General features: G+C 39.2%; 2 protein-coding genes across 3 annotated transcripts in view; both read left to right on the top strand.

Moving 5' to 3' along the window:
• The window catches only part of TMEM87A (transmembrane protein 87A), a 42,167-nt gene extending 35,978 nt beyond the window's left edge, over positions 1-6,189 (top strand). The window contains exons 16-20 of one of the 2 annotated variants that reach the window (XM_030843032.2): positions 85-158; positions 579-640; positions 2,497-2,552; positions 3,099-3,129; positions 5,566-6,189. In XM_030843032.2, the coding sequence (XP_030698892.1) occupies positions 85-158; positions 579-640; positions 2,497-2,552; positions 3,099-3,129; positions 5,566-5,607 (265 nt within the window). In that variant the 3' untranslated portion in view covers positions 5,608-6,189. The remainder of the gene's footprint in view (positions 1-84; positions 159-578; positions 641-2,496; positions 2,553-3,098; positions 3,130-5,565) is intronic. The other variant, XM_030843035.2, reaches the window with a different exon arrangement.
• Positions 6,190-8,569: 2,380 nt separating this feature from the next.
• VPS39 (VPS39 subunit of HOPS complex) overlaps positions 8,570-16,110 on the top strand; it is a 47,393-nt gene continuing 39,852 nt past the window's right edge. Inside the window, exon 1 of the mRNA XM_030843025.2 lies at positions 8,570-8,797. Coding sequence (XP_030698885.1) covers positions 8,725-8,797 — 73 coding nt within the window. The 5' untranslated portion in view covers positions 8,570-8,724. The remainder of the gene's footprint in view (positions 8,798-16,110) is intronic.

A 16,110-nucleotide genomic window follows, 5' to 3' on the forward strand; every position in this document is an offset into this window, starting at 1 on the left:
ATAATTAGTCCTGTAAAATCCAGATAGTGGAGTAGTTTTTTTTAGTTTTCTAATTTTTTCCTTCTGTTACCTTTGTTCTGTCAGGTTTGCCTTTTCACCATTGTCTGAGGAAGAGGAGGAGGATGAACAAAAGGAACCTATGCTGAAAGAAAGCTTTGGTAGTGATAAAATTCACCTTTTGTGCTTTAAATATTCTTTTCTGGTTTTTAGAAATAGAGTAAAAGAAGTATAACATTTTGAGTATCAAAATCAAGAGACTTTGATGCATGTATTTATTCTTTTACAACATGTTCTTCAGTTTGATATGCAGTGAAGTTAGGGGGAAGTGAAAGTAAGGGTATGAATCTTTAGATGAAACCATGTTCAGTAAATAATGGCACATTAAATGTCCAGTTTACTTGCTAGAGATGGGCTGAAAACTTGACTTTGAACTTTGCAGCACAAATGTAAAGATGGAAAAACTTATCTGTAGTATAATTTAGTGTCAATAAGCTTAAAATAAAGCTCTGAATCCATTTTTGCTATCAATGCTGGTCTACTGACCTAGTTAACCAGTGTATTTTTTTTTTCTTCTACAGAAGGAATGAAAATGAGAAGTACCAAACAAGAACCAAATGGAAATAGTAAATTAAACAAAGCAGTAAGTATGACTTCTTTTTTTTTTTTTTTTCCCCTGTCCTCTAGCCCTTGGTGGAGCTCAGCAGTTATGTACAGGCCTTAATGATTTTTTATCTATGCTGTAATTAACATTTTTAAAAACAGAGATAGCAAGAGATTCTGTCTAGGACCTAGTAATCTTTTAACTAGATGGTTTGCTGCTATGTCCTGAAAAGGTTCCAGACCATTCTGATGGTTCTGTTTAATGGTTTTCATCAATGGAATCATAGCCCCATTAATAATCTAAGGTGATCTTTTTTGTAGTAAAGATGATTTTTTCAAAACTACAATGAGGTATCACCTCACACCGGTCAGAATGGCCATCATTAAAAAGTCTACAAAAAAAAAATAGTCTACAAATAACAAATGCTGGAGAGGGTGTGGAGAAAAAGGAACTCTCCTACACTATTGGTGGGAATGTAAGCTGGTGCAGCCACTATGGAAAACAGTATGGCGGTTCCTCAAAAAACTAAAAATAGAGTTGTCATATGATCCAGCAATTCTACTCCTGGGCATATATCTGGACAAAACTGTAATTCAAAAAGATACATGCACCCCTATATCCATAGCAGCACTGTTCACAATAGCCAAGACATGGAAACAGCCTAAATGTCCATCAACAGATGAATGAATAAAGAGGATGTAGTACATATATATACCATGGAATACTACTCAGCCATAAAAAAGAATGAAATAATGCCATTTGCAGCAACATGGATGGACTTAATCTCTGTCATACTAAGTGAAGTAAGTCAGAAAGAGAAAGACAAATACCATATGATAACACTTATATGTGGAATCTAAAATATGATACAAATGAACCTATCTACGAAACAGAAAAAGACTCACAGACATAGAGAACAGACTTGTGGTTGTCAAGGCGGGGGGTGGGAGAGGGAAGGATTGGGAGTTTGGGATTAGCAGGTGCAAACTATTATATATAGGATGGGTAAACAACAAGGACCTACTGTATAGCACAGGGAGTGCTACTCAATACTCTGTAATGACCTATATGGGAAAAGAATCTAAAAAAGAGTGGATATATGTATATGTATAACTGATTCACTTTGCTGTACACCTGAAACTAACACAAGATTGTAAATCAACTATACTCCAATAAAAATTTTTTTTTAAATTCTGTGATAAACCATAATGGAAAAGAATGTGAAAAAGAATATATATATGTATAACTGAATCACTTTGCTGCACGGTAGAAATTAACACAGCATTGTAAATCAACTGTATACTTCAATTTTTTTTTTTTTTTTTTTTGCGGTACGCGGGCCTCTCACTGTTGTGGCCTCTCCCTTTGCGGAGCACAGGCTCCGGACGCACAGGCTCAGCGGCCATGGCTCACGGGCCTCGCCGCTCCGCGGCATGTGGGATATTCCCGGACTGGGGCACAAACCTGTGTCCCCTGCATCGGCAGGCGGACTCTCAACCGCTGCGCCACCAGGGAAGCCCTGTATACTTCAATTTTTTAAAAAAATCAAGAGTTTTTCAGTCAGCTTTTTTTTCCTTAAGAACTGTGCATTCACTCTGCATTTAAAAGGGCTTTAGAATTTATCTCAGTTTTAAGGACCAAAGCTTACATGAAGCAAAAACTCTAGGTATTAGATTACTGAGAAGAAAGCATTTAGGGATGAGGATATCATTTTATATTTCATTCATATAGTTTAGTTTTTTAAATTAAATTATTTGACTTTTCTGTTATTTGTCCTGTTATGTGAATATACTAGTTCAGAGTGACAAGAGACTAAATTGAGACCTCTTTAGATCGTTACTTGAGATGTATATTTTGGTGCATTTTGGTAACATCTGGCATTTATATGTTCTCAGCAGGAAGATGATTTAAAGTGGGTAGAAGAGAATGTTCCTTCATCTGTGACAGATGTGTAAGTTTTTGAATCCTTACCACAAGAATCCTTTTTCACAGTTAGTATTACTTTTATTATTTTAAATGAATGAGCTGAAGAGCATAGTAATGAGAATGCTTGTAGTTAACTCTAGAAGTAAAAGGTTAAATTACTGAAATAATTTGAAGTGTTAAAAATATTAAAAAGATGTTAGAAAATAAAGACCAGGAATGATATACAAACAAAAATAATCCAGATTATTCATTCAGATGACACTTCTGCTCAGAAAGATTTAGCTATAGGTCTTCCTAAAATCAGTGGGATAATCCTTTTGGAATTTTTGAGTTCCTTTCCATGCCTATAATTTTAATTAAACATTGTTCCTATTAAAGTCCATACAATTCTAGTAACTGTGATTCTTTTTTTTTTTTTTTTGTATTTGCTTTTTCTTTTCCTGAAATGTCTTCAATGGGATGCAAATCTTAGGTAGTTACAAAAACTTTAAATTGTAGTCATTATTCACTGTCCTTTTTGAACCATTTATGGCTTTATTTTACATTGTTTAGTTTGTTTTTCTCTCTGCAGAGCACTTCCAGCCCTTCTGGATTCAGATGAGGTTAGTAATCAAATCATATGCACATAAACTATGGGTCTGGTGGCTTCTGTTCAAGGAGATTTATTTATATGACTCGGTAATGGACTGATGAACTATAGTTGGTATAGTTGACAAAGGATGAAAAGAGAAATACTAATATTATAACTAAAATATTCAAGAATGTTTCCTTTCTGTACATGTCCTCCTTTTATTTCTTACAAAGTGTGGTCAGACTTGAGAATGTCTTTGTTTAAATTGGGTAGCCAGTACCGTACTCTTCCACTAATTCCTTTGTCTTTAAGAAATTCAAATTTAACCCTTATCTAGTCTAGGCAAAAATAATAAAGAAAAGTTGGGGCTTCCCTGGTGGCGCAGTGGTTGGGAGTCAGCCTGCCGATGCAGGGGACACGGGTTCGTGCCCCGGTCTGGGAGTATCCTACATGCCGCGGAGCGGCTGGGCCCGTGAGCCATGGCCGCTGGGCCTGCGCGTCCGGAGCCTGTGCTCCGCAGCGGGAGAGGCCACAACAGTGAGAGGCTCATGTACCGAAAAAAAAAAAAGTTATTTTAATTTACCTACTATGCAGTGTTATCTGTGTCACTGTCCTCCAGATAATAAGGATAATTAGTACCTCTAATGTTTATGTTGATTATTAGTCTTTTAATATGGCTCCATACACTTTATCTAGAAGATTTCACATGAGGTTTTATGTAAGAATTGCAGTCTGAGTTCGTGGAAACCACTTCTAGACGTGTTCTGAATGTTTAGGTTATTCTAGGGTGACGATTTGAGAAAGCCTTTTAAAAGCCTCTGCCCAATTGTGACTTACTGTGTTGGATTGACTGCTAAAAAATGATCACTTCTCACTGCCCTGCTGTGTGGTGCAGTACACAGTGTCAGATTTCTTAGCTGTTGCATGCATTGAGATAATTGAGAACTCTACCTTTCAGACAAGCCTTTGCTTTTTGTGGTATATTCTGCAGTTCCTAGATCTTTCTCTTGGGAGCCATCTTCTGCTAACAGTTTGCCTTCAGGGTATCCCGTTGGCTCCAGCTCTCCAGACACGCATATTTCAGCCAGAGGAGGCTGAGTATGTGAAACCCAGTTGTGCCATTTATGGGAATATGGGTTTATTGTAGTACTTTTGGTGGCACTGAATTCATCTGTTTATATTTTCCTGTGTGAAAAAATGATTTAAGAACTGAAAAAGAACAATGAATTACAAGAGAAACAAATTAAATAAAGGACTAGGAATCAAAACAGCATCAGACTCTTCAACAATGTTGGAAGCTAGAAGATAATAGAACAATGTCTTTGAATTCTGAGAAAAATTATTTTCAAACTAGAATTCTGTACTCAACTATCAATATAAGGGTAAAACAAAGATGTTTTCAGTCATGCAAAAACTAAAATAATTGACATCCTATGTGTGCTTTTTCAGGAAAGTATTAGAAAATGTTATTCATAAAATGAGGGAACTAAAAAGAGAAAGACTTCGGATCCAGGAAGTAAAGGATCCGACACAGAGAGGCAGGGATAAATTCCTAGGATGATGTAAGAAATTCTCAGAGTGTGACAGCTGGGCAACAAGTTTGGAGAACAGCTAGTCCGGAATGGAGCGGGAGAACAGAGAGCTTCAGGGACGAGTATTTCTAAGGGAAAAAACCTGAAAAGGATAGATAATCTGATGTAATTGATCATATTGAAAAGGGATTTACAGTTCTATCAGAGTTTGGGATAAATTTGTTATAGGTACTTAGCAAATGAAGCAAAGGAAAAATGAAAAAATACTCTAAGGTAAAATTACTATAATTACTGTGAAATTTAATAGTATTACATTAATTTTCTCAATTGAAATGGCATACTATAAATACTATTTTATAGTCAAATGTAATTTTTTTACATGATTTTAAAAAATTATGGTGAAAAACACGTAAAATCTACCATTCTAACCTTTCTCAAGTGCAAAGTGTTGACTTATATGCACATTGCTTTGCAACAGATCTCTAGAACTTTTTCATCATATGTAATTTTAGTCAGCATATTTCATTGAAAGGATATACTATAGTTTGTTTATACAGTCCTATATTTTGAGTGTTGCAGTGGAGATGCTAGTGGCTAAGTCTTTGCCCACATCCTTGACTATTTCATTAAGTTAAATTCCTGAATCAGAGGAGGTACACATTTTTATTAAAGCTTAAGTGACTCTAAAACATACAGTTCCCTTTGATTTGTGGTTTGTTGTCCAGAAGCCTAGAGGTTTTGCTTCAGTTAATCTTGGGACTTGGACATCTGTGTGTATCAAAATCTTTATAGATGGTTAGCAACCATTGCTCTAAATATTTAGTGAACATAAGCAAGTACTTATAGAAAATGTGTGTGTGGTCATCTTTAGAAAAGATATTTGGAATGTAGACCATTTAAAATTAATATACTTAGCATAACCTTTTTCCCCCTAGGAACGAATGATCACGCACTTTGAAAGGTCCAAAATGGAGTAAAGAATGGGAAGATTTGCAGCTGAAGATGGCTAGTATCTGGGAAGAGATCAGCTTCTGTGTTAGTCTTTACACTGCTCCATGGGATTAAAGGAGGCAATGACATCCTGATCTGTTCCTTGATTTTTGTGCATTGGAGCTGGCGAGAGGTGTTGGAACAAGGAGAACATTCTATTGAAAACAAGGTCATAGGATGAGAAAAATCTACAAGTTTTTTATTTGCAGCATTGATGCCCCTTTCCCTCCCACACCCTGACATGGATGTTTATGCAACTTGTGTATGTTGTTCCTAAACCTTCTATAATGTTTAAATTGTTTAATCTGTCAAACTAAAAAATTTAACATCTTCTGAAGAACTGTGACATCAACACCATAATAAGTAATATCCAGGAGCAACTGCCTGTAATTTTAATTTATTTAGGGAGTTACATAGGTGATGGGGGAAATTGTTAATTATTTTTGCATTTCCTGGGAAGCCAAGGTTAAATCTTGCAGAGGTAGTTTTGACAAAAAGGAGTCCTTCTGCGTTAAGGAGCCATGGTTCTAACAATGATTAAAAGAACAACCAAAAAAAAAAAAAAGAAAGAGAGAGACTGTTACAGTGTGATTTAGATCATTTGAAAAAGCAAAATCAAGTGCAATTTTGTTTACAAACGGTGTATATTAAAGATTTTTCTATTTCAGATGTACTTTAGAGAGAAATATTAGCTTAACTCTTTTGACATCTGCTATTGTGACACATCCCATTGCTGGCAATGTGGTGCACACTCCAGAACTTTTAACTACTGTTTTGTAAGCCTTCAAGGGCAGCATTGCAGAGTCCTAGGCAATGCTTTGCTTGTCTTCATGCCTTTTACTGGGTGTTGCACTAGATGCAGAAAGGCACTCCGTCGTAAGTGCATGTGAGTGAGCACCCTGTTAAAGGGATTATAATGCTTCAGAAGCAGGAGCTAATACAAAGGAAACAGGTCCTTCTGGCTTAAACAGTTTTTTCTGCATGAAATAGTGTGGAGGCCCTGGACTGCTGCTCATTCTTTAGGATCGACTGTTCTTGTATCTGGTGTTGGTTTAGGGATGGTTTATAAGAAACATCACAAGGTGATGGGATTCATTTGAAGCACTATATTTGTTTGAATGATTTTGTCCAATTTTGCCTTCCCAAGATTTTTTGTTCTACATAGAAAGTTCATGCCACTTTTTAATATTAAAAAATTTTAACAAAATTGATATCTTTTTCTCCAGACTTTCTTTAAAGACCCTTCTTTCTCCCAAACTCTCTCCTGTAGAATTTTCTTTCCATGGTTTTTATTCTATGTTGTCTTATTTTCCGCTCAAAGCAGTGACCACACTACTACAATCTTCACTAAAGTGTTAAATATTTATGTAACATTTCTCTATAGTTGTGTATGGTGATTAACAACAACAACAAAAAATCACCTAGATAGTATCTCTAAGAAACAATATGAAGAACTATTCTCAGGTTAACCCATTTGCAAAAGGCTGGTGTTAACTTCATGTGCTTGTTCTTCCACAGTGAAACTTAGCAAGTGAACAGTAGCATAATGCAGCAGGATAGTTGGTCAAATATTTTTCGAGACTGGTTAGATATTAACTTGAGACTAGGCTAAAAAAAAAAAAAACCCACCCCGGCCATGTCATGTGGCTTGCAGGGTCTTAGTTTCCTGACCAGGAATTGAACCTGGGCCTTGGCAGTGAAAGTGCCGAGTCCTAACCACTGGACCACCTGGGAATTCCCAAGAACCTGTTGTTTTAAGCAGGAGTGTATAGCACAAATTCTATAGGTTGATTATTCTTTCTGCTTTCTCTATGGCTTCTTGTGTTACTTTGCTTGGTTATAGTGTATCAGTTCCTAGAAGAGGTTCAGAAGGAATTTGTAGTATCACACTGACCTGTTACCTTAGAGTTTACATTGTTTATTTTGGTCTTGGTCCTTGGGTCTGGAACTACAAGGTATTCGGCCTTCTTCTAGCACAGCAGCTGGTAATTCTAAATTTTCAAGTTGTTCAGTTTCTATGGTGAAAACCACATAGAACCACAAGATTTGTTTAGCAATTTTTCTGTTTCTTACTACTTGAAAATATTTCATTTGATTATCAGAAACAGCATTTGATAAAGATGGGACAGTATTCCTAATTTATAGATGAAGAGACTGTAAAAGTGACCAGGGCCAGTCAGTGGGTTTTTGTTTTTTAACACCTTACATCATAGACTCACTCCTTTTTTCTTTTATATTTTTCTTTAAATCAAATGCTTAATTTTATGACATGTCTGCTGTTTTCTTGGGGCTAAACTGCCAGATACAGACCATTCTTGCATTGGTTTTCAAACTTTAAAGTTCATGGACTCTCCTTGGGGACTTATTAAATGATTACTGGACTCCCCACTCCACAGTTTTTGAGTCACTAGGGCTGGAATGAGGTCTGAGATTGCCTAACAAGTTCCCAGGTGATGCTGATCTAGGGACCACACTTTGAGAACCACAGGCTTAGACTAACCCGTAAAATACAAGGGTAAGGTACTCGAACTAGTTGGGTTTATAATGGTAATACTAAAACTACCATTGAGTGCTTAGATTGTTAGCCGTTGCCAAGCGCTCACACGTTAGATAGGTACACAACACTACCATCATTTTGCAGATAAGGAAACTAAGACTTCTAGAGATTGTTTCTTAAACGCCACAGCTACTTAGCTCATTTCCTAAATGGTACGTCTCCATCCCAGGTCTAACCGACACCAGAGCCTGAATTCTTCACTACCCTATGCTGCCCAAGACAGTTGTAAGATTAAAATCCTTTTTCCTTCTTGTTAAGCCCACGGCCACTCGCACTCCACGATGGAGAAGGTCGGTCCAGGGTGAAACGCAGTCTCAGTCACCAGGGCATTCCTCGAGTGTGCTCTAGGAACCGGAGCGGAAGGGGCGGGGCTTCGGTTGCGGAAGGGGCGGGCTTGGCTCTGCAGGAAGTCCGGTGTTGATGATGGCTCTATTGCCCAAGAGCCAGTAGCAGGGGTCCCGGCTCTTCCCTTGGGCTGATTCCGTCCCCACACCCGACCCGGCACAGTCCGGGAGAGACTGCGGCGGCGGCGACTCCGCCCGCCGCCATGCACGACGCCTTTGAACCGGTGCCGATCCTAGAAAAGCTGCCTCTGCAGATCGACTGTCTGGCTGCCTGGGGTGAGCCGAGGGGCCAGGCGGGGTCAGCGCGGGAGCGGCTGGGACCTTTCACGAGGCGAGGGAAGTGGACGGGAGTCTGGCTGTGTGGACTGCGGTCGAACGCCGTCAGAGAAGGGCCTAGGATGAGGGAGGGCAGAGCACTGTTGACAGCGAGGGTGGTGGAGCTGTTTGCTTTTGATGGTTTGTTTGTTTTTTTTGCATTGAACAAGTTAACAGCTATGTCTTTTCCCCCGTAATGATCGCTCATCGCTTACTTCTAATTACTGTAGCTAACTTGTTACTCTCCACTCTTAATCTAGCCGAGTGGTTGATTGCCTTATAGTCAAAATGCCCAAGTTACCTAGCTTTTCTAGGTAGAAGAGCATCATTCCAGGCTGTCATGAAACCTAACCTATAAAAACTTGCATGATCCTTTTGGGATTGGCCAGTGCAGAAAGCAGGGTCAGGTATCTCTTCTCTGCTCCAGAATACAAATGGTTTCTGAAATAAACCTTGACTCTTAACTACAAACATTATGCTCCTATCTGTGAGTGTGTGTCTGATAACCAAAGACCAAACAGAAGTAATTTCAGTCTTTCCTGTTAATGTCCAGGTCCTAGAAATCAAGGGCCATAAAAAGGTGGCTCAACCTTCAATCAGATCTTATATTGAGCCAGGTACCCATGATGGGCCTGGTGGAAGCTGGTGTCCTATTCATTATCTGTGGACAGTGCCACCTAGTCAGAGTTCTCCACATCCGTTTCAGTAAGGTGCTTTCACTCTAGATCTTCTTATTAATGTGTGCCCCTCACCACCACCCCAGCCTTTAGCAGCCCTGGACCTCTTTTTTTTTTTTTATTGAAGTATAGTTGATTTACAATGTTGTGTTAATTTCTACTGTACAGCAAAGTGATTTAGTTATATATATATATATATATATATATATATACACACACATTATTTTTCATATTCTTTTCCATTATGGTTTATCACAGGATATTGAATATAGTTCCCTGTTCTCTACAGTAGGACCTTGTTGTTTAGCTCTGGGCCTCTTTAAAGTCACACCTCCACAGCAAGCTGTCCTAGGGTTAAGGAGAGAATCCTTCTTCCTCCAGATGTCTCAAGAAAACTGCCATTTTTCTGTCATTAAATGCTCTCAGTAAAAATTAAAAATAAATAGAGGAGAAATAAAGAAATTGAAAAAATGAAAGACCTGACACTCAGCACAAAGGGGCTCATTCTCCTGTTTCCTCATCAAGTATGTATTAAGTGCCTACATGGACCAGTCTCTCTGCTAGAGACAAGAATACAAGGATGAATAAGAAACAATGCCTGTGCTCCTAGGACACAACATGGCAGGCAAAGAAATATGAACAGACTACGATGCAAGATAAATGATACTAGAGACATATGCTGCCTAACATGGGAACGTGGAGGGAGGAGTATTCCACTCAGCCTCGGACATATACTTCTGAAAAGGATGGATGCAGCTACTTATCACACTGTACTTAGCTTGTCAGAATTCTTGACTCTGATACCCTGTGGGACTAGCAGTACACATATCTCAGTCTCTTTCACCAACTCCGGTTCGTGTCAGTGAAGATTGCCTGAACCTGTGCTTTCCAGAAATACAGTTTTTGAAAGGGTAGATAGCTTTCACTCTGCCTGATCTCCAAGCAAACAGGAGAAACACCCATTGCCTACTAGGATGCTGTGATAGGTATTGGCTACAAGAGGCCATTTACTGCCTTGTGCCTCAAAACTACTTTATTTTCAGACTTTACCAGCACTAAATATTGCTATTTCTAGTTGTTACCCCTTCTATCTACACCATGACCTTAGGCGGAAAGTTCATCCAGGAACCTCCAGGCTTCTGGAGAGCCAGACAATATTGGAGGTGGAAGATGTCACAGAGCCACCGTAATCCATCTCCTGGGATATGGAAATGAGGAAAATACTGATGATGACTTCTCCTGAAACTCTGTAGTTGTAGAATCCAGCTGCCTCTTCAGCATCTTCATTTGGATATCTGGTTGCATGGCCAAAACAGTTCTTGATTTCAAAACATGCCTGTCCCCCTGTATCCCATAGCTCAGCATATGGCATTTCTGTTTGCCCATTTGGTTAAGGCCCAAATCATTGGAATTATTCTTGGCTTCTCTTATTCTCTTATACACCACATCCAATCCATCAGCAAATCTTGTCTGCTCCACCTCCTGAAAAATTCCACAATCCAGTCACTTCTCTCCATCTCTGCTGTTAACTACTGTTGACGAAGACACCAGTCTCTCTCATCTGAATTACTGTGGTAGTCTTCTAACTGATTACCCTGGGTTTGCCATTGTGCCATTTGCAGTATTTTAGCCACACAGAGGTAGAGTGGTCCTTTGAAAACTTAATCTAATTGCATCTCTCCTCTGCTCAAAACCCTCCAGTAGCTTCACATCACAGCTAGAATAACAACACCTGTCATCACAGCACCTGTCATGATCAGGCCTCTGGTTACTTCCCTGATTTTATCCCCTTTGTTCTTATCCCTTGCTCCTTTCTGATACTAGTTACACTGTCTTCCTTGTTCCATGAGCACAAAAGCATGTAACTATCTCAGGGCCTTTGCACTTGCTGTTTCCTCTGCCTGGCACTCTCTTGTCCTAGGTATTACATGGCTCCTTCCTCATTTCATTTGCTGAAATGTCACATAAATCTGCAAGACCTTCCCTAACTATTCTATATAAAAGAAAATACCACATCCACCAATGTGCTACTCTTTTACTCAGCCTTATCTTCTTTCACAGATTGCCACCTAATGCTATTTTATATGTTATTATTGTCTCTCTCATTCCATATTAGAATATAAATTTCTTCAGAGCAGTAACTTTGTTTTGTACATAGGTTTATTTGCAGTGCCTAGAACAGTTCCTGACTCATAATGGATACTTATTAAATATTTGCTTAATTAATTAATAGTAGTAATGGCTTCCATTACTGAGTACTAATCTGTATTAAGCATTTATGAAATAATAACAACTCCATTTTGCAGAAGAAGAACCTGAAAATTTAAGTAGTTTTTCCAAGGTCACATCCAGTAAATCATGTCTGATTCTAGAGCCTGTTTCTCAAACTTTGATGTATATTCAGAGCCTATAAAAAATGTAGGGTGTGTGTGTGTATCTGTGTGTGTGTATACCCAATCATTTTTATTTATATTTTCCAAAGAAACAATGGAAAAATAAATCAAGAATGATTAAAATGGTTACCCATAGGGCTTCCCTGATGGCGCAGTGGTTGAGAGTCCGCCTGCCGATGCAGGGGACACGGGTTCGTGCCCCGGTCCGGGAAGATCCCACATGCCGCGGAGCAGCTGGGCCCGTGAGCCATGGCCGCTGAGCCTGTGCGTCCGGAGCCGGTGCTCCGCAAAGGGAGAGGCCACAACAGTGAGAGGCCCGCGTACTGCAAAAAAAAAAAAAAAAAAAAAAAAAGTTACCTATAGCAGAAGGAAGAAAACAGGGGGAAGTGGACAAGGAGGGACTTCTCATAGTTTTAGCTTTGGAACTAGGTAAATGTCTCATGTAATTAAAAAATGCAGATTTGGGGGCACCGCCACAGAATCATTGCATCGGAATCTCTGGGAGCAGGGCTTAGGAATGTGCATTTTAGTAAGTCCAAGTGATTCTGATGCAGCTAAACAGGGGCTGATGCTTTGAGAAACACTGTTCTTTGCCGTATGACCCAAAGAAGAGAAGTGCCCACTACCCTGTTCGTCTGTGTACTCCCTGCTGTGTTCAGCAGTGGTTGTTTATCACATGAGTTTGGACTGGGTTGCAACGTTGGATGGAGCTTCACTAGGGTAATTGTGAGCTAGAGGGCTCTACCTTCCTTCCCAGGAGGAATCATGTCTAACCTGTGGCTCAGGATTAGGCCATCAGGAATTTTCTAGGGCTGACTCTTGTTTGTTTTTGCATGTGTTACCCGTTTGTGTAGTGTGTTCCACTTTCTGATGTGCAATGTTGGGTCTCAGAAGGGACTGTCTATCCCGTGCTCTGCCTGCTCTGCAGGCTTTTCATTTTCTGTGTCTTGTGTGCACGGCTGTGTTATATGATGACATAGAGTGTGCACAGGCCAGCCTGGATCAGGTCCTCTGGCCATCTGAGCCCCCACTGACGTCTGTAACCAAATCAAGCCTCTTCAGAGCTCTGTGCCATCATTACCTCTGGGTGATACACTGTTTTTCTTTTCTTTTTAATAAATTTAATTAACTTATTTATTTTTGGCTGCATTGGATCTTCATTGGTGCGTATGGGCTCTCTCTGGTTGCGGCGAGCGGGGGCTACTCTTCATTGCGGTGCGTGGGCTTCTCATTGCAGTGGAGCACGGGCTCTAGGTGTGTGGGCTTCAGTAGTTGTGGCGCACGGGCTTAGTTGCTCCGTGACATGTGAGATCTTCCTGGACCAGGGATCGAACCCGTGTCCCCTGCATTGGCAGGCGGATTCTTAATCACCACGCCACCAGGGAAGTCCCCACTGTTTTTCCTTATGAGTTTGAGGATTAGGAATGAGTATGTGTGTGGTGCTTTTACTAGTTAAAAGAAAGCTGTTAACAATACTTTGCATGTATGAGAAATGCATTTTCCTCAGCATCTCCAAAGGAATGCTTGAGAAAGGTCAAATAAAATTTCAATTTAATTTTTTTTTTAATTTCAGTGAATTTGTCTGATTCAGTTTCATGACCAATAGAGTAGACATTTGATAGAAACATCTATTGGTAAATGAACATTTCAATAAAAATGGAAAGCAGACTCTTAAAAGTCATACTTAGGAGTTTGGCTTCATATTTTGGTAGTACAGCTTCATGAGGATTTTGTTAAGCCCCAGTGTGACAGCATTGGAGCTATGCTGTAAGGTAACAGATAGCAAACACGGAAGTACACATAGAGTGAGACCAGCTGAGGGGTCCCTGGAGAGACTCTGTTGGGGAGGGCTGTTGCCGGGTACCTTGTAGAGGTAAAATTGATAGGCCTTGCAGACCAGGGTGGGAGATGAAGCTGTTTTGAAAGAGGTAAAGAAAAATAGGAACTGGCAGGGGCTTGGGGGTCACAGTGGAGAGGATGGGGAAGATGGTGAACATTATGGTGGCCTTTTTGCTATAGATTTGTCTATATGTTATAAGTGAATTAAAAAAGATTCTACTTCATTTTATTTGTATTTGAAACATTAGTGGGTGTCCTAAAAATCAACATTAATATTTTCAATTGCTCAATACAGTGATATCTATAAGTAAAGTTCTAAACATAATATCGTTTGCAAAGCAAGCATTGTGAACTGAATTCTTTTCTTTTTTTCACCATGTTCTGCTCCGACATAAATCACCAGTGTTCCAATGGAGCTAGTGTTATTTCTGATTTCCACTTATGTCATTGAGAGCACACTGTGTCTTAACTTTCTGTGCTCTGCCTTTACTTTAAAACCCAAAAGAGGACAGAGTCACTGTCTTTTTCTGGAAGGTTAAGGACATCAACCTGGAGAAATGTTCCTGATGTGGCTCCTGACCTGTTTTTATAAACATAACCATTGTCTTTCAGACAGCCTCTGGCTGACACCTATTCTTTTGAGATGGGATGCCTTAGTAAGTGCATTGTAGCATGGGGTTAAGGATCAGACAGACTGAAGTTGGAATCCTGCCACTGCTACACATATCTTACTACATGTGTGACTCTGGACAAGTTACCTAGGCCTCAACTTTCTCATCTATAAAATGGGGATTTAAGAAAAGGACATAAGTCAAAGGATAGTTGTTATAACCTATGATAAGTGTTTAGCATTTCCTGGAACACAATGCATGTTCTATAAAGTTTATCTATTTATGTCATTATCTAATATTTTATTTTGCAAAAGATCAAGAGTTTATGAAAGGAATAAGTGACTGTTACAACCTCAAAAACCTGAGGAAGTACATGCTTAACTTCCCTTAGTGATTTAATATAAATCTGTCAGAGTAATTATTTAAGTCCTTTCAGAACCTTTTGCCTTTTAGCCTAGACCGATGTCTCCCAAAATGCTGTCCCTGAACAAACAGCATCAGCATCACTTGGGGACTTGTTAGAAATGCAGATCCCCAGGCCCACTTCCAGACCTACTGAATCAGAAACTTGAGGGCAGGGCCTAGCAATCTGTTTTAATAAATCCCCAGATAATTCTGATACACACCAAAGTTTAAGAACCACTGGCCTAGACCATCATTTTTTAAATTTTAAATAATAGCTTTATTGAGATGTAATCCATATACCATACAATTCACCCATTTAAAATGTACAATTCAGTGGTTTTTAGTACATTCACAGAGTTGTGCAAGTATTGCCACAATTTTAGAACATTTTCATCACCCTAAAAAGAAACCCCGTTTCTTTTTCCCCAGTCCCACCAGCCCCATTTTCCTAAGCCTACGAGCCCCAGGCAACCACTGATCTTTCTGTCTCTAGATTTGCCTGTCCAGGACGTTTCATGTAATAGAATCATGCAATATGTAGCCTTTTTTGTCTGGCTTCTTTTATTTAGCATAATATTGTCAGATCCATCCTATTGTAGCATATATCAGCACTTCATTCCTTTTAATGGCTAATAGTCCATTGTATGGATACGTCACATTTTGTTTATCCATTCATCAGTTGATGGATACTTGGGTTCTTTCCACCTTTTGGCTATTGTGAATAATACTCCTATGAACATTTATGTACAAGTTTTTGTGTGGACATATGTTTTCATTTCTGTTGTGTGTATGCCCATGGGTGGAATTCCTGGGTCATATGATAACTCTATGTTTAGTCTTTTATGGAACTATCAGACTGTTTTTCAAAGGGCTGCACCATTTTATTTTCCTGCCAACAATGCGTGAGGGTTCCAGTTTCTTCACGTCTTTGGCAACACTTATTATTATCTGTTAGACCATGTTTTGAGATAATGAATTCTGTAAGTTTAATATGCTATGGCACTTCTTATTTTTCCTAAAGTAAAATCATCAGACCTTCAAAGGATGCCTATTAGCTGTTATTTCTGAGATCAGATACCTAGTTTTATGTTTATACTACCCATTTTATGATTTTATAAACTTCCATGAAATTTTTGGTCAGTTTCATTTGAAACAATGAAGCCAGGGACATTTTTCATTCTCTAATATGTCTCACCTAGTTAAATAAATATTTCTTCAATTAGTTGATTCTGAAACATTTCTTTCTCTTTTTTTTTTTTTTTTTTTGGCTGCACGTCACGGCATGTGGGATCTCAGTTCCCCAACCAGGGATCGAACCTGTGCCCCCTGCAGTGGAAGTGCAGTCTTAA

The sequence above is a fragment of the Globicephala melas genome, chromosome 2, assembly GCF_963455315.2.
Source record: "Globicephala melas chromosome 2, mGloMel1.2, whole genome shotgun sequence".
NCBI lineage: Eukaryota > Metazoa > Chordata > Mammalia > Artiodactyla > Delphinidae > Globicephala > Globicephala melas.